We start from the raw sequence: 19,495 nt of genomic DNA on the forward strand, positions 1-19,495 counted from the left end.
GGTATTTTTTGAAATTCACATTCAAAATAATTGGCAAACTCTAGAGGAAATACATAAATATCTAGATACATATGATCTACCAAAATTAAGCCTAGAGGATATAAACAAATTAAAATGTTTATAACAGATAATGACATTGAAGAAGTAAAATTTGAGGATTTACTTGATGGATTCACAGCTGAATACAATCAAACATTTAATGAAGAATTAACACCTATGTTCCTCAATTATCCCATGAAATAAAAAGGGACAGAAAGCTGCCAAATTCATTTTGTGATGTCATTATTACTGATAAGAAAATCCAGATAAGAACACCCAAAAAGATAAGAAATCAATTTAATTGATGGTCATAGACCTACAATTCTAAATAAAATATATTTATATCCAATTCAATAGCATATTAGAATGATTATGCCCCATGATCAACTTGAGTTCATTCCAGGAATGCAAAATTGGATCAACCTTAAGTAGATTACTATATCTCACACAGTAGCAGAAAGGAGAAAAAAAAATCACATGATTATTTTAACTGATGCAGAAAAGTGCAGTGATAAAATTCAGTACACTTTCAGAATAAAAGCGCAAAATGAACTAGAAATACCTCATTAAAATGGATACATATGACAAGCCTATAGGCAACTTTGTAATAAATGGGAAAAAGGTGAAAACATTTTCATTGAAAGAAAGATAAGACTTTCTATTCTCCCTTTTCTTAATCAATATAAGTACTTAAGTTCCTAGGTAGAGGAGATACAAGTGGGAAAAGGAAAAAAATAAAATAGGCCTCTTTGCAGCTGATATGGTCAAATACTCAAAAGATTAAATGTCCCACCAGAAAACTCTTAGATCTTATAAACATTTGTAATATTTTAGCACGATTGTTATATAGAATCAGTAGCGTTTCTATATATAAATCACAAATACTCTGAAAAAGCAAGAAAACAAATTCATTTCCAATAGCTTTTAAAAATAAATTTGTAGCTTGTGCCAGTGGCTCATGCCTGTAATCCTAACAACTCAGGAGGCTGAGATCTAAGGATCACAGTTCAAAGCCAGCTCAGGCAGGAAAGTCCATGAGACTCTTATCTCCAGTTAACCACCAGAAAACCAGAAGTGGCACTGTGGCTCAAGTGGTAGAGTGCTAGCCTTGAGTTGAAGAGCTAGGGACAGCTCCCAGGCCCAGAGCTCAAGCCTCACGACCAACAAAAAAATAATAGTTATAATAATAAAATAAAATAAAATTTGTAGACATAAAAACTTAAGGTAGTGAATTAGCTGTCCAGTGAAAATCACAAAACACTGAAAAACTGAAGAAGACAGAAAAATCTAATTTGCTTTGTAGATCATCAAATTTAATATTGAAAACATGGCTTTTTGCTCAAAGTGGCTACAGATTTAACACAATCATCACCAAAATTCAATGACATTCTTCGTAGTTGAAATAAAATGCTAAACTTTATGTTGACAAATAAATGTTCTCAAGTTGCCAAAGAAGGCCACCGCACAACGAATAATGTTGGAAGTATCATAACACTTCAATTCAAATTGTATAGCAGAGTCATAGTAACAAAAGCAATACCAGCACAACAACAAAACAGAAGATCAAGAAATAAGCTTAAGATGACACTGTTACTTAATTCTTGACAAAGATGCTAAATGTTTACACTGTAGAAAAGATGGACTCTTCCACACTAGTGTTGGGAAAACTGGAGATGACTGAAACGACATCCTTATCTCTCACCCTGTATAAACTCAATTCAAATGCATTGGAGACATAAATGTAATACCTGAAACTCTGTTTGGTTTTGTTGGTCATGGGGCTTGAACTCTGGGCACTGTCCTTCAGCTCTTCAGCTCAAGGTGAGCACTCTACCGCTTGAGCCACAGCTCCACTTCTGGTTTTGTAGTGGCTAATTGAAGGTAAAAGTCTCATGGACTTTCCTACCCTGGCTGGCTTTGAACTGTGATCCTTAGATCTTAGCCTCCTGAGTAGCTAGGATTACAGGCCTGAGCCACTGGCACCCAGCAATACCTGAAACTCTGAAGCTCCTATGAAAGCACAGGGGAACATTTAAAGACAATGTCACAGGCAGTGACCTTCAGAATAGGACTCCAATTGATCGGGAAATAAGAGTAGAAACTGAGAAATGGTATTGCAGCAAGTTTGAAAGTTTCTTCATAACAAGGAAAATAGTTACCAAACTCCAGATACAGCCAACAGAATGGGAGAAAAATCTTTCCCAGCTATCCATTACATATAGCATTACTAGGGATTACTCACCAGAATACATAAAGACCTGAAAAAACTAAATACCAAAAAACTCCAATTAACAGATGGGCAAATTGGCCCATAAATAAAATGCAAATCAGACTTTTGAAATTTCTTCTATGCCAATCAAAATGGCTACCATTGAAACAAAGAAGTGACTGTTGGCTAGGACACTGGGAAATAGGAATCCCCATACACAGTTAAGGGGAATGTAAAGTAACATGATCACAGTGTAAATCAGAAGGATTGTTCCTTTAAATTAAAAATAGAAAACTATCATATAATTCTGCTATATCGTTCCCAGGTATATATCCAAAGACATACTTATAGGCCTACAATAGGGACACTTGCACAACCATATTTATGCTGAACTATTCATAATAGCTAACTTTAGGAATCAGCCAGGTGGTTCATCAAAAAATAATAGATAAAAGTGGCACATATACACAATGCAGTGCTATTCAACCCTATTTCAGTAGGAAATTACATAACACCAGGTAAGTGGGTGCAACTGGAGATCTTGTTTCATGGATTTTTTTTGGGGGGGGAGGGGACGTCGTGGGTCTTGAACTCTGAACCTGGTCGCTGTCCCTGAGCTCTTCAGCTCAAGGTGAGTGCTCTATCACTTGAGCCACAGGGCCACTTCCTGGAGATCTTGTTAAATGAAATAAGTTAGACTCAAAAAGACGAATCTTCATAATCAGATTCAAATGTAAAAACAAAAACTTGAATGTAGAGTACAGACTGTTTTGGAGGGAACAAGCAGAAGGAGGTTGGTAGGTGGAAAGAGAGAGTGATGAGAGTGAGGATTAATATGATCCAAATACATAAATATATATATATTATTGTGAAATTACTGTACAGAGGGGTTACAGTTACATGAGCAAGGTAATGAGTACATTTCTTATCCAGCATTATTGCCTCCTCCTTTGTTTTCCCCTGCCATTCTGTCCCTCCCACCTCCTCATCTACCCCCTTCCCCCCTCCCCCCACCTTCTCATCCCCCCCTACCCCACCTACCCCACTCCTAAATTGTAAAGTTCGTTTTTCGACATAGCATCTTGTACGTCTCATTGTTGCAATGGGTCAATCTGTATCCCTATTTAAACATTTTTTTCCCTTCCCCTCCCCAAATTATACCAACATCAAATACAGTGAAAACAGGGGTTATATTATGGGGAAGGGACAAACCAAATATATTGTATGTAACTATGAATGTGTGATAGTGAAACCTACTTTAAAAAGCACATTTTGGAAGTATAAGTACCTCAATGGCAAAACGCTGAACTGCCAAATTCAGGGCTGGGTTCAATCTTCAATACCAGAAGAGAAAAGACAAAAAGAAACATGTTTATTAAATGGGGGAAAGTAGGGAGGAATAAGAAAGAGTAATAGAAAAAAGGAATATGATTAAAATATATTCTGTGTATCTATGGAAATCACAATTGTACAATTGGCATTGCACAATTAATATACAAAAATTGGAAAAAGTATATATTAAAGAATGAAATGCCCCACCCCAAGAAAAGATTAGAAATCAGAGGAAACCAAAAATTATTTGAAACATGGGAGTGACTTCATGAAATGAAGTCTGTGAAAGCATCACTATTATAGCATATTAAAGTATCACCCTAATATAGCAATGAACTAAAGAAGAGAATAAGATCGACTTTTCTAAAACAAATAGCATTATTTTCTCTTCTCTTATAGGTGACCACCTGGGACTGGACTCGAGCAGAGAAAACATTCTCAGTTTATGAGATTATGTGCAAAATTCTCAAGGTATGATCAATAAGTAGTGGATATATTAATGATGTTTCTTCAGCATGTTGTGATTTTGAACTCTAATGAGCTCATGAACAAAAGCAACCTATGGACATAAAAGGAAAGAATATGAAAAGAAAGAAAGAAGTATGTAAGTTAAGATAAAATTCAAGGTGCAGACAATGCATAGGAATCCAATTAGAATATTATGTCACTCACCAACTGGACCGCCATTCCTCAGTCAAGGAAAGCTTGCAGTTTAGCAGGAGAACATTGGGAAAAAGACAATTACATTCAGTCTGTCAATCTTCAATTACTTACCTGATGTTTTTGGTACTAGAACTTAATTCGGTGTTTAAACTTCTTAGGCAGGAGCTCTACCAGGTGAGCCACACACCTTAGTCTCTAGTTTTTTGCTTCATTTTGTTTCCTAACTGAAATTTGGAAAATATTTGGGTAAGGCTTGAAATTAGAAAATGTAGGCAAAAGTAGGAATTTTTTGTTTGTGTGTTTCATAGAGTCTGGCCTATCTCTATGAGCATGTAAAAGACTATGTATGCAAATGTTGTAGATATTTTTGTGTGATGTACAAAATTATTGCAACTGCAGGTTATTAAATTTTTTTTAATTTGCAAATGGTTTAATATCCTTTTAAACAGTTAAAGTAGGAATAGTTTTTGATTTGATTTCATTTGATTGTAAAGATGCTGTACAGAGGGGTTACAGTTACATGAGTAAGGCAATGAGTACATTTCTTGTCAAGCATTGTTACCCCTTCCCTTCCTTGTTTTTGTCCCACTACCCTTCCCTCCCCCACCTCGGACACTCCTTCCCACCCCATCCCATCCACCCCCCCAACCCCCATACCCAAAGTTGTAAAGTTCGTTTCCAATATATTGTCCTGTTTGTATCCTTGTTGCAGTGGGTCATCCTGTGTCCTTGTTTTAGTGTTTTGTTATTCCCCTTCCCCTCCCCAAATTAGACATATGCATATATAAGATGCAGGGTACCAAAATCCAGTACAGTGACAACAGGGGATATGCCACAGGGGAAAGAACATACAAAGGAAACAACAACAACAAAATAAAATCACATGGTACATTTAAAACAATAACAATAAAGACAGACCTCTTGTGTCTAAATCTTGGGGTTCATTGCACTTAGCATCATCTTACATGGTCATTTGTACGTGGTTTTTGAGCTTTTCAGCTCATCTGATAAGATTATCCTATTGTATACTAATTATTGCAAGTAAGGGAAATCATGGGACCTAAATTTCTTTGGGACTGGGTTACTTCACTTAATATGGCTGAAATTTTCTTTTCTTTTTTCTTTTTTTCTTTTTTTTTTTTGTCGGTCGTGAGGCTTGAACTCTGGGCTATCCCTCAGCTCTTCAGCTCAAGGCGAGTGCTCTACGACTTGAGCTACAGCACCACTTCCAGTTTTCTGGTGGTTTATTGGAGATAGGAGTCTCATGGTCTTTCCTGCCCAGGCTGGCTTTGATCCGTAATCCTCAAATCTCAGCCTCTTGAGTAGCTAGGATTACAGGCGTGAGCCACCAGCGCCCGGCTTGGCTGAAATTTTCTTAATAAAGACTTGGAAAGTAGGAATAGGTTTAAGAATCATCTGTCCAGTTGGTTTTTAAAATAAATGTTATATTGTATGTTTATGTACCATGATGCTTTCTGGTACAGGACAAATAGAAAAAAGTATTACAGTGAAGCAAACTCACCGACCTATCATTTCATAACATTACCAAATTAATTTTGCTTTAGTAGCAAGCTCATATCCAATCTTCTCATTCAGCCTAGATAGAATATATGGTGTAATATTGTTAATGATAAGCTTCACAGTCCACCTTAGAAGTCTACATCACTTTACACATCCTATATTTCTATTCACCTGTATCCTTCCCTTGCCACCGTTTGGTGTTCTGTTTTCATTGTGCTTTTTATGCTGCAGCGAATGTGGAGCACAAGTATTTGTACCAGGCAGTGACTGGGTTCCTTTGCTATATTCTATCTGTTCCCAAAAGAGGTGGTGAGTCACAGAATTGCTTTATCTTTAAACTTCTTAATAAATACTCAGTTATAAGAGTTTTGGCTAAATTTCCATGATGAGGTGCTGAAATTCCTATTTATGTTGGCCATTTTTTTATGTCTTCTTAAGAGAATGAGGTCTTTTGCTACTTCTTATTGAAATAAAAATATGCCCATCTTTATGAAATATGTTTTGGTAATTCAATATATGTACACAATGTATATGTACACAAAGTAATAAGCATATCCAGCTTTTCAACAATTAACATTTTTATGAGCTGAGAATTTTGCATTTTCTTTTGTCATTTGAAATCTATTAAGTGGCTTTAAACCATAGTTACTCTAGCATGTAATAGAAATATCAGAACTAATTTCTTAGCGCTGAATGTGTTGGATTGCTCCTTATTTAACTTCTTTTCATCTTCTTGCTCTCTCCATTTTCTAGTCTGTGACCCTATTCCATCTATTCTTTTAGGAGATTGATTCAGTTTCCATAAATGAATGGAAACATGCGTGGTACCTGTCTTTCTGCTTATTTTACCACATGCAATAACCTCAAGTTTCTTCCGTGTTGCTTCCTTTGCCCATTTTATTGTGTTATTTTTCTACTATTGAGTGTTTTTGTAAATTTTTATAGTAATCCCCTATAAGATAATATGCTATGCAAATATTTATTAACAGTGAATAGGAATCTAATGAATTGTTTCTCTTTTCATTTTTCTTTCTTTTTTTTAGTTTCATGTAGACCTATTTATTTAGTTTTAATCTTATGGTTTGGGATTTTACTGTGATATTCAAAATATCACCAAGAACAATGATTTTAAGTTTTTCTTGAGGATTTTTTATAGGAATTTTAAAGTTTCTAGTCTTGTGTTAGGTCTTTATTGATTTTGTGTTGATATTTGTGTAGAACGTAAGTAAACTTCTGATAGCATTCATTTTCACTTGGAAATTCAATATCCTTAGTACCATTAGTGCACCCTTTCCCCAGTGTCTCTTAATGGTGCCCTTGTCAGGAATTAGTTGGCTTGTATACATTGACATTTTCTCTGGGCTTTCTGTTCTGTGACAATACTATATTGTTTTGATTACTAGGGTTTTTTCTTACTCAGTTTAAAATTAGAGAATATGAGAACTGTAACTTTTTTGTTTTTATTTTTGTTTTTTATTACCTTAACTATTTGTGGGTCACTTTGCTTCCATATTCATGTTAGATTTAAATTTCTTTGAAGAATACCATTGTTTGATAAGGATTTATTGAATCTGTATGTAGTCTTGGTAGTATAACTGTTTTATAATATTATTTTTGAGTTATGAGTGTAGGATATCTTTCTACTTGCTTCTTCAATATCTTTCATTAAGGTTTTATGATTTTAGTGTAAAAATCTTTCACTCCTCATGGATAAATTAATACCTAAGTATTTCACCTTTTTGATGCTATCAGAACTTAAGTTGTTTTCTTGAATTATTAGGTAGGCCATTAATTACTTGTCTATAAAAAACTGATTTTCTGGATTTTGTGTCTTTTAATTTATTGATTCATTTATTCATTTTTAGAATAATTGCTTGAAAATTCAGATGTATATATGTATAAACACACACACTTATCTATACAGAATTCTGTCTATAACTCTTTCTTGTGTCCTTCTCAGTCTTGTGTGAATACTGTTGTTACTACTTACAGTACCATGATGAATTCAAGTAGTAAGTGTATGCTTTTTTGGTATATCAGATCTTATTGGAAAATCTTTAGATTTTCCTCATTGATGATAATGGTACCAGTAAATTTAAATAGCAAAATGATAAGCAATTATATTAAGAAAATGATTTCATTTAGAATTAATAGTCATTTGGCAAATGTTTTTATAAAAAGAATTTTTTCAGCTTTTTTGTTGTTTTTTTGCATAGTTGACATACAAAGGAGTTGCAGTTACATTAATCAGGCACAATCAGTACAATTCTCTTTGAACCATGTTCTCATCTCTGGCCATAAAAGAAATGCAAATCAAACCAACATTGAACCACTTCACTCTAGTCAGAATGGCTATTACAGGAAAACTAAGAATAACAAATGCTGGTCAGGATGTGACCAAAAGGGAACCCTATTACACTGTTGGTGGGAATGTAAATTTGTTTAACCACTCTGGAAAGCAATATGGAGGTTCCTCAAGAGACTAAACATAGAACTTCTCTATGACCCAGCAATTCCATTCCTTAGCATTTAGTCAGTGGACCACAAACCAGGCTACATTAAAGCCACCAGGACAACCATGTTTATTGCATCATTGTTTACCATATGGAATCAACCTAGATGTCCCTCAGTGGATGAATGGATCAAGAAACTGTGACATATATATATATATATATATATATATATATATATATATACACACACACACACACACATATATATGGTACATATATAAGTATATATGTAATATATATAGTGCATATATATACACACTATATATGATATTGTACTATTTGTAAGGAAATATAAACTTGGAAAAAGTTTTATTAAGCAAAGTAAACCAGGGCCAAAGCAACATATTCTGCATAGATGCATATTCCCTTGTTTGTATAAAATTATTTGAGATGAACACCTTTAAAATCCTTCATTCTGTTAAAGTGACATCATAGTGATTGTGTATAAAAGAAAACATCCACCAAGAAATAAATCCCATAGTGTCATTATGTGTATTTTTTTAATATACTGTTCAATTTCTTTAAAAAATATACTTTCTTGAGAATTTTGTTGTTGTTATGCTGGGATTTGAACTCAGGATCTTATTCTTGCTAGAAAAGCCTCTACCAGTTGAATCATGCCCTCAGTCCTTTTTGTTTTAGTTATTGTTCAGGTTGGGCTTCATTTTTTTTTTTTACCTTAGCCTGGTCTTGGACTCTAATCTCCTACCTATGCTTTCTACAGAGCTAGAGTTACATGCATAAACCAACATACTATATCTGTTTGTTAAAATAGCTCTCCAAAAACTTTCCTGGGCCAGCCTTCGACTATGATCTTACTGGTCTCTCTTTCAAATAGCTTGAATTACATGTATGCATAAATACGTCTAAATTTTCTTGAGGATTTTTGTGTTACTACTCATAAGGTAAATTGCCCTATAGTTTTATTTCCTTTTGATGGCTTTGCTTTAACTACATAATGAGGCTGGTCATGAAATACATTTGTAGATAATCTAGGCTTGTTGTTTTGAAGTCCTTATTAATAATTTCCTATGAAATTACCAATTTTACTGTTCTTTTTTCATTCAACAAGCTTTAATTTTATTTATTATTTTCTGTTTTTCTATACTCAACCTGACTAATTTCTATCTAAATTTATATTCTTGTTTTCTTTCTGTTAATTTTTTATTTTGTTTGTTCTAACTTTTGTAATTCTGTGATTTTTTTTTTGTTTGTTTATTTTTATTGTGAAAATACCGTACAGAGGGGTTACAATTACATAAGCAAGGTAATGAGTACATTTCTTATCAAGCATTCTTTTTTTTTATTTTATTTTATTTTATTTTATTTTATTTGAAAACATACTGTACAGAGGGGTTACAATTACATGGGCAGGAAAATGCATACATTTCTTACCAAGCATTGCAGCCTCCTCCTTTGTTTACCCTTCACCTCCCTTCCCACCCTCCCCCCTCCCCCCCACCCAATCATACCCTCCCTCCCTCCCCCCCACTGACATTGTAAAGCTGGTTTGGACATGACTTTTTTGGAGATCTTTCTTCTTTCTTATTGTTTACTCCTAAAACTTTCCCTTCCTAATTGCTTGTGCTACATCCAACAGGATTTGAAGTGTTGGGCTTCCATTGTCACCAGTCTCAAGCTCTTTCTTTACAGATATTTATATTTTTCTTAACTTACTGGCAGTTTTCTTTCCAAATAAAATTATTGGTGAATCTTTCAGGATTTCTTCTGTCATTGCTATCTAGTCATATACCATTACATTGTTTTTTATTATGTTTAAGTGGTTGTACAAAGGGGATTTCGTTCATTCTGTCAGTTTGTGAGTACAATGCATCTTGATTCATCTCACCTCTTCCATACTTCTTTATTTCTCCCAACTCTACTCATCTCCTCGAGTTACCTGGTTCTATTTTCACATATGTACATTGAACATTACTTCTCACTATTTCATTTATACTTTCTCTTTCCATTCATTCCCCCTTCAATTACCTCACCCCTTCACAACTCATGTTTTAGCTTCCTGATATTAATATTGTTAAACTGTAAGTTACTCAGAGGAATTACCCCGTTGGAATCTTCCCCTATGTATATCATACTTTAGTTAATATCTTTTTGTATATGTATATGACTGTATATGTTTACATATATTTAAATTTTATATTTAGATCTAATTTAGATCTAGCTTCCTCATATGAGAGGAAAATATATGCCCTTCATCTCCCTGAGCCTAACTTACTTTTTGTAACATTTTTTCCAGGTACATAAATAAAATACCCTTGTATGTTAAATATATTAGATATGATACTAATCTTTGATTTCCTGACTTTAATTGCTTTATTCTAACTTGATTTATCCAGAGAAATATTCCATGAATACTAGACAAAATATATATTATATTGCTACTGGACACACTGCTCTAGATCTACCTGTTAACTCCATTTATTAAAAGGACAATTAAATCTAGGATTTTCTTATTACTTTTTTGGTCTAGTTGGTCTACCTATTATTGAAATGTGGTATTGAAAATACCTACTGAGATTTCAGTTATGTGTTACATGCAGGATTCTTTCCTTTCTGGGCCTCATTTTCTGGGGGTGTCTTCCTCTAGTCAAACACTTTCAGTTTATGTATGTGCTAAATGCTAAGTGCATCTCCTCTTGGATCTTGTAAATTATATTCATTTTCTACTTTATGATGTTTGATTAAAGGAGTTAATCTAATTATATATAAGATTATCATTGTTTTTAGAAGTTACTGTTTCCATGTGAGTATTTGTTTTCTGGTTGTTTTTTAGCTCCTCTCTTTGTTTCATGTATACAATACGGAAAATTTGTAAGTTTCTGTACCATTAGCCAGCCATTAATCCCTTTCTCAGCATGTTTAGTTTTATTATGGCTATAGTTTATTTTGTAGCCATGAGGCTGATGAAAAATTTGTAGTTAAAAATCTAACTCTTTTAAGCTGATAATAACTAAATACTGCCACATACAAAAATGCTGAAATATTATCAGTCATAAACAAATTTTGTTTGCAATGTCATAATTTATATTTTTTTCTGTTGTGCTTTTTATTTTAGATTTATTTATTTATGACTGCTTTGATTTTTAACCTTTATATTACAGATAATATATGGCTTATATTCCATTATTACAGTTTTGGGGTGTTGTGTATTCAAATATATTTTTATCTACCATTGAGATATTTGCCTTCATATACATTTATTCTTTCATTTCTTCCCAAAGAATTCCTGTAAGCAATTCTTATAAGGCACTTGTAGCAATGAGGAATTCTTCAGCTTTTTTTGGACTGTGAAAGACTTTACTTATCCATCATTTTCAAAAAACTACTTTTCTTTGACAACTTTTGGCTGGCAGGGTTTTTGCTGTTGTTATTGTTGTTTCCCTTTATCATTTCAAATCTATCCTCATCTCTCTTGGCCTGCAAAAGTTTCTGCTAATAGTATATGCAGATTCTCTTGATGCTTTGCTTCCCACTTTCAAATATTTTGACTGTGTTCGTAATGACCTTTTTGGATTGAGTGTTTTGGGGAATATTTTCACTTCATGGATTTGAAAATCTGTTTCTCTCTAATACATAAATAGTTTTTAGCAATTATTTTTAATATAGTGTACAAATTTATTTTATTCCATAAGCTTTCTTATTTTTGCTTAGTCCATTTTAGAATAGCACGGTGTAGACATATGTTCGCTTAATGATCTCCAGTAAGTCTTATGGATCATCCATATATGTTCTTTTTTCCTCTCTGAATATTAAAGGCCTTACTATCAAGTTTACAGATTCTTGTGTTTTCACTGAAGCTTTCTGTTGTATTTTTAATTGTTCTTAATTTCATTAACTCATTAATTCTTTTAAGTGCAAGATAGCATCTAAGTTCTCTTACATATGCATCTTTCTCTTTGAGCTTCTCATTCATACCACAAATTGGTTCTAGATTTCCTTGAATTATTTATCTTTTTTCCTTTCTTTCAATGAGTATCCTTAAATTCATCATTTTATACTCCACTTTAGTCCATTTCCTAAATTCCTTCTCTTTGGAATCGGCTAGGTTTTTTTGTTTGTTTGTTTTTTGGGTTTTTTTTGTCTGTCATGGGGCTTGAACTCTCAGCCTGAACTCTGTCCCTCACCTCTTCAGCTCAAGGCTAGTACTCTACCACTTGAGCTACAGTCCCACTTCCGGTTTTTCTGGTGGTTTATTGGAGATAAGAGTGTCATGGACTTTCCTGCCTGGGCTGGCTTTGAACTGCGATCCTCAGATGTCAGCCTCCTGAGTAGCTAGGATTACAGGTATGAGCCACCAATGCCCAGCCAATGACTGGGATTTATTGCATTACTTTCTTGTGCCTTTTTTTTTGTCTTGGATTTAATTGCAAATTTAAAAGACTATTTTTTTGTAAGAAGACTTTCATCTGTTCTTGGGCTGAAAGCATGATTGCACAGGGTGCAGTGCTTCTGGTTAGTTGAGCAAGGTGAGATGATCTCCATTCATCTTCTTCATTTAATTGCTGTTAGTGACAACTGCAGGTTGATCAGTAAAGTAGGTTGAGGGGCTACTGACTGTGATAGTAGCTGTGTCCAGTATTCAGTCAAGGATCTTAGGGGTTTTTCTATACTTAAATTCCTCATAGTAGGAATAATAGTAGGTGAAGGGACATTTCCTGGAGTGGAATATGACATCCTTCCATTCAGGGCTCAAGTATGTGACACAGCTGTGGAGCCATCTTTCTAGTCTCCTAGTCCTGAGAATATCCAGCAGGTCTGAGGATTGCATCATTCTGGGTAGTACCAGTAGGTAAATATTTCTGACACTGATGCTCTGTGACATCTCAGCAGCTCAGAAACAATGGACCTAGATAAAATTGTTGCTCTGACCCTAGGTCTTAGCACATAACGCTCAAACAAGTATAAGCAAGAAGTCTCAGTATTCAGGTGAGTTCCAAAGTTATAGTTCAGTACCCAGAGTTGATAGGATAGATGGTTCCAGGTGGTGGGATTCTGGACCCTGATGGTGCGTGAGGGCAGCAGCCCAGGCTTTGTGAGTCCAGTAACAACAGCATCCAGGATGACAGGACATCACTGTGGCTGAGGTAGCCATGACTTCTTTTTCTGTGGTTGAGGAACAGATCTCAGTACCTTTGACTGTTAGAGCTCATACAGCTTCATGTAGGTGGGTATGGTATCGATGTGGTCAGGAGAGTAGGTGGCCCAGCTCACTCAGCAAAGATTCTGCTTCACTGGGACTCAGGTACCACATCCTCTCAGCCCCAGAAACTGGGGTTGTGAGGATCAGTGAAGGCCTTAGAGCTTTATTGGTGTTAAGCTAGAGGTGCTCTCACATATCAAAGACTACAGTTACAGTAAGATAAGTTGTACATTCTCTCCCTGTCCCCATCCTCCCCACCCTCTGCCCCTGCAACAGTATTGGCAGGGAGGGGGTACCAGAAGCCATTGTGACAGAAGTCTATATATATTCTAGGCACAACTGCTTTTCTGTGCTGGAAGCCCTAGATACTCAACAGTGTGATGCTCTCCGAATTGTGATGCTAGAGGCAAGAGTGTACAAATAGATCAAAGTCCATGTCCCTAAGAAGGAGGTATCACTAAGCTCAGCTCTAAGTGAAGCAAGGCCAGACACTAGATTTGCTCTGCAGCAGATCCTAGAGGGCAGGACTGGGCAACAGTTTGGATGGCCTCCTGACAGGTGGACATTGTGCAGAATTCAGGAGGCTTCAGGGTTGTATGTATCTGCTGCCCATCCCAGGCAGAGTGTACCCAGCAATAGATTGGGGACCAGGATGGTATGAATGGTAGTATCATAGGCCATGGAAATAATGCTGACTTAAGCTTACATAGTCCACATTGTGTTTGGGTGACACGATAGAAAGTAAATAAACAAGAAAAGTAGTAGATAGCTAAATGCCAGTCTGGTTCACAGGGTATTATGTAGATTCCATCACCCACTTATATCTAAGTTCTGAATTTTGTGTATCTTAGATGGAATATGTTTTAATATCTGTCACACTTTTTAAATATATATTTTATTGTAAAGATACTGTACAGAGGGGTTACAGTTACATGAGCAAGCTAACAAGTGTTAGACTCATATCAAAAAGCCACCCACAAAAGTCATATTCCAAGTCACAGTGCTCGCACATATATCAGAGCTTAGGGACAGTGCCCAGGACCGGAGGTTAATCCTCAGAATCACCAAAAAATAAAAATTAAAAAAATTAAAAAATAAAAACAATAAAAATAAAAAAACTGTGTGCTCTATTAGAGTTCTCTGCTTTTTCCTCACTCATTCATTGGTAAGTTAGAAGGAAATGAGAAGCAAGAGAAGTTGTGTGACTTAAGACAGAGCAAATGTTTCAGAATAGGAAAGCCTTGGCAGCAAACCACAAATGTGTGATTAAATACATTGTCTTTGCAAATGAAGTGAACTTTTTCATCTATTAAATGTGAAGGCTATTGCGATGATCAGCCATTCATTAGTTGATTTTTGAGAGTGTCTTATTTACTAATTCATTTTACCGATATGAGTACAATTGAGTACAATTGAGTTACCAAGCACTCCATTTAGGCATTAGGGATCAACACAAGGAGAGCAAACTAAAAAATTCCTATCTGATCAAGGAGCTCAGGAGAGGTATTTTAGAGAAAGCCTTAACTAAATTGAAATCTTAAAGAGTTCTTAAAGGTTCAACAATTGAGGCTATGTTGGATGGGGTTGAGATTTGGTGAAGGGAGAGGAAGGAACATCCTGGAAATAAGGAGTAGGATGCAAAGTTGCTCAGGTGTAGTACAAAGAGATATGGGTGGTTTAAACAACCCAAACGCATTCATTACTGTATTTCAAGGTGGTAGCTTGTTGGGACATGCACAGACACCAGCAATGCTGTCTTTTCTTCCTAAAGTACACTTGCTAACCAGTCTCCTCCTTGAACTCTAAACAACCAAGTGATATAATTAATAAAACTGCTACAGGTCTCCAATGTGGGATTGCACAGTTGGAGAGGAGCCTGAAACACATAGGAGGCTACAATGCTTGATAAGAAATGTACTCATTATCTTGCCCATCTAATTGTAACTCCTATGTACAGTATTTTCACAATAAAAATAAATAAAAATTTAAAAAATGAAATATATTTCTCTCAGTGTATTGGGTTTAGAACAAGAAGGAGGTAGTGTTGAGGAGATTTCATAGATAGCCCTCAGGGTAGTTAGCCATATGACACTAGAGTACCACATTGTGTTACATCAGCATCAGAGTCTGCTGTTGTCTACCCAAAGAGGTGTGTCCACATAACATGGAACATTTCACTAATTCAATGTAGGGTCTTTGTACATATATACACATATTTACCAGAGATGTAGATAGCTAAAGTCATACATATGCATTCAAATGTGTCTATATGCCTATGTGCACATCATATCTTATCTGTCCTCAGAGAGTGGGAAGGATTAAAGCCACCTGCAGCAAGATACATATTCAGCACTCAGTTATTTCTAAATACCATGACCTGTACAGAAGTTTTGATGGATGGGTTGAGTCATAGAAAGTCAGAGATGAGACCATATCATTTTATTATGTTATAAAATAAGGACATACTAAAGTCAATGTAGAACCATATTAATGATATGGGAAGTAGCTTCAACAGGCTTATGTAGTATAAATAGAGCACCATTTCAACAAATATGGTACAAAACAAAATTGTAATTAATGGATTATACTCTATGAATAGGTAGGAGCCATGAATTCATCATTTAAGGATAAATCAGTGGAAAGTCTGACCAGGAATAGGCATTTACTGGATCAAATTCCTATCCACAAAGTACTACCTATAAAAGATGCAGGTAAGTTTGCAAAGATAGCAGCACCTAAGCAAACAAGCAACCAGAGCCTTATATTCATGTTTGTTCATGGTTGGTAGAGTGACAGGAGGATATTACAATCACAAGAATAAGGTTATAACCTTCCTGACAAAGCTGTGTAAAGCAAGCCTAACCAGGAGGAAATGTACAATGTAATATATTACAGAGCAAATCCAATGTGCTGAACCCAGTTTAATGCCATTTAGTCTAATGCACCATAATCTTGAGGAAATGCCTAGCAAAACCAGCTGAGGAAGATTTTATAAAATATCTATCCTGTTTTCCTCAATAGAATTAACATAATAGGAGGCGAAAAGATCAAAACATGGTTTTCCTTGGGGCAGCCAAAGAGACAGGGTAGTCACATACAGGAAATGACTCCCCAGTTATGAGCTGTCAGTGATGGTCAAGGATGAGATGGAAATAGGAAATGTCAAATTCTTGGTTTGAGTGGTTTTATTGTATGTAGTTTGTAGGTGAATGCCCTAATTGTGCCCATTCACAGAAAATAAACCCTGGGCTGTGAAGGTGAGTGGAGATGAGTTGCACACAGGCAATTATGAAACCACTCAAGGAATAATTTTGTAATTCACATGCAAATTTTCTGTAAGTCAAAGTGTAACTAAAAAGAATTCAGAAGTTGCTAAATGAAGTGAACTGTAAAATAGATAAGAAAAATGAATCTGTCTCAGGTAGTGTATCTGTAAATAGCAATAGAAATCACTAAAGGTGACCAATCTAGTAACAAACCTTCATAGACAGCACTGATTAAAATTGTACCCAAATTAATAATACCTGAAAAGAAAAACCACTAAAAATGAAAAATAGAAGGGAACTGAAGCAGCTAGGCATTGGTGGCTTAAGCCTGTATAACCTTAGCTACTCAGCAAGCTGAGATCTGAGTCTGTGAGACTCTTTTTTTTAAAATTTTCTTATTAAAAGTGTTTTTTATTGGGAAGGTGATGCACAGAGAAGTTACAGTTACATAAATCAGGTAATGAGTAGATTTCTTTTTGAACAATAACTCCTTCAGTCATTTTCTTCCAGGTCCCTCCTGATTCCCCCTCCCTGACAAGTTGCATAGTTCATTTCAACATAGTGTCTAGTGCACATCACTGCTGCATTTGTTCACCCTTTGTCCCACCATTTCTGTGCTCTTATCTCAAATTAACCACTAGAAAACCAGAAAGAAGCTGAGCTGTGGCCTAAAGTGGTAGAGGGCTTGCCTTGTGCAAAAAGAAGCTCGGGAATAGTGCTCAAGCCCTGCATTCCAGACCCATGACCTATCAAAAAAAATGAACAAGGAGGAGGAGGAGGGGGAGGGGAGGGGAAGGGGGAGGGGGAGGGGGGAGGAGGAGGAGGAGGAGGAAGGGGAGGAGGAGGGGGAGGAGGAAGGGGAGGAGGAGGGGGAGGAGGGGGAGGAGGACCTTAGAAAAGCACTCAAATAGTATACTGGAGGCACTAGTGGGTATTCTGGAAATAGGATCAGGACTTCCTTTTTTTTTTTTTTTTTGGCCTGGGCTGCTTTGAACTCTAATCCTCTGGATCTTATCATTCTGGGAAGTTAGGATTATAAGTGTGAGCCACCAACACCTATCAGTGACAATTATTTATAGGAAAGATTACATCTTGATTTTGAAGTTAGTACTTTTGGGAATGATTACTTTCTATGAAGAATATCTTGGTAAAATCAGACTCATTTCATGTCACATGCCATTTTAAATGTAAAAATACTTCATTATGAGTGTGTTCATTATTTTACATTTTACTGTCATCTAAATGATGATGGCTTTAGGTTTTTTTAATGTATCATTAGGTAACAAATTGCTACAAATAGTTTGTAGAAGTCATCTTAAAAATGTTTTCCTCTCTGAAATATATTTTCCTGGTGATTCATTAGAGGCTTTCCAAGTTGTTACATAAAGTTGCAGTGTTGCTGTTCTGGGTAAGCACAAGACTCAATTCATATGAGTTCTGACAGCTGAGAACATAAAGAACACCTCAAATTGCACACTAGTATGGTAATACACATTTAGAATCTCAGCACTGAGAAGCTGAAGAAAGGAGACCATGACTTTAAGGCCAGTCTGGGCTACATAGATTCTGTCTCATAAACAAATAAAAACAGACATGAAAAGAAAAAAAAAACTACACATCATAGAGACAGTTTCTACTCAGTAATTTTAAATATCGCTTCTTTCCTTAAAAAAAAAAAAAAAACAAAAAAACACACAGTAATTGCTATTGATAAAAATATGATCTTTTTAATTTTGTTAACTTTTTAAAGTATTTTGTTTGATTTAGTAATATTTTACTAGGTATGCCTATGTCAGTGATTTCCAAATATTCACTAGAGTTATAAGGAATATTATTTTTAAGGTATCTTCAAGTCCTTGGGTATTAATTAATTAAATCTCATATTTACCATTTTCTTCATGAACCTATATGCACTCTGACAAGCCCACATTTCTCAGAGATGTAGTTTCCTTTTTTTTTTTTTTTCTGTCGGTTGTGGGGCTTGAACTCTGTGCTGGGCACTGTCCCTCAGCTCTTCATCTCAAGGCTAGTGATCTACCACTTGAGCCACAGTGCCACTTCTGGTTTTCTGGTGGTTTATTGGAGATAAGAGTCTCACGGACTTTTCCTGCCCAGGCTGGCTTTGAACCACAATCCTCAGATCTCAGCCTCATAAGTAGCTAGTATTATAGGCTTGAGCCACCAGTGCTCAGCAGATGTATTTTCTTTCTCAGCTTTACTCTCTTTCAGGCTGATGATTCTTCTAGAGTCTTATATAGCACCACGCATTTCTCTGTCTTCTTCATATTCCTTCATTTCCTTCTCATTGATCTTATGTCAGGTGGGAGAAAATGTTAATTTTTCATGGAATATGGTTACTATAACACTGATGTTTCCCAGAAGGTGGTTTGTCTTGGTGTTCTAAGTTATATGTCTTTACCATGTTCTTGTGGAATTCTTTATTAAAACTAAACTATCTCAGTAAGTGTTGTAATAAGAGGATGTGATTACTAAATTCATTAGAAAGTTAATATGTAGAGGGAGTATGGGTCTGTTTTCTAATATATGGGTAAAAATTACAGTTTACAAAATACATTCAACTCCTCTGCTTTTCCAAAATTGAACAGAGTATTGGCCTTCCTTCATCTTCTATAAGTCTCACTGGACAATATGTTCATGATGATGGTAAACATCCATGTTGCACATGTCTGTACTACTTAAATCTAAAGCTCCACCAAATATCATTCATATAACAAGCATACAGGAAAACTTTACTTTCAAAGCCCACCACTTTAATTGACTCCAATAATTT

General features: G+C 35.4%; 1 protein-coding gene across 1 annotated transcript in view; it reads left to right on the forward strand.

The window, feature by feature from the left end:
* Positions 1-19,495, forward strand: part of Sntg1 (syntrophin gamma 1) — a 333,558-nt gene that overhangs the window by 246,666 nt on the left and 67,397 nt on the right. The window contains exon 13 of the mRNA XM_042687069.1: positions 3,980-4,051. Coding sequence (XP_042543003.1) covers positions 3,980-4,051 — 72 coding nt within the window. The remainder of the gene's footprint in view (positions 1-3,979; positions 4,052-19,495) is intronic.

The sequence above is a fragment of the Dipodomys spectabilis genome, unplaced genomic scaffold, assembly GCF_019054845.1.
Source record: "Dipodomys spectabilis isolate Male_0828 unplaced genomic scaffold, ASM1905484v1 ptg000099l, whole genome shotgun sequence".
Classification (NCBI taxonomy): Eukaryota; Metazoa; Chordata; class Mammalia; order Rodentia; family Heteromyidae; genus Dipodomys; species Dipodomys spectabilis.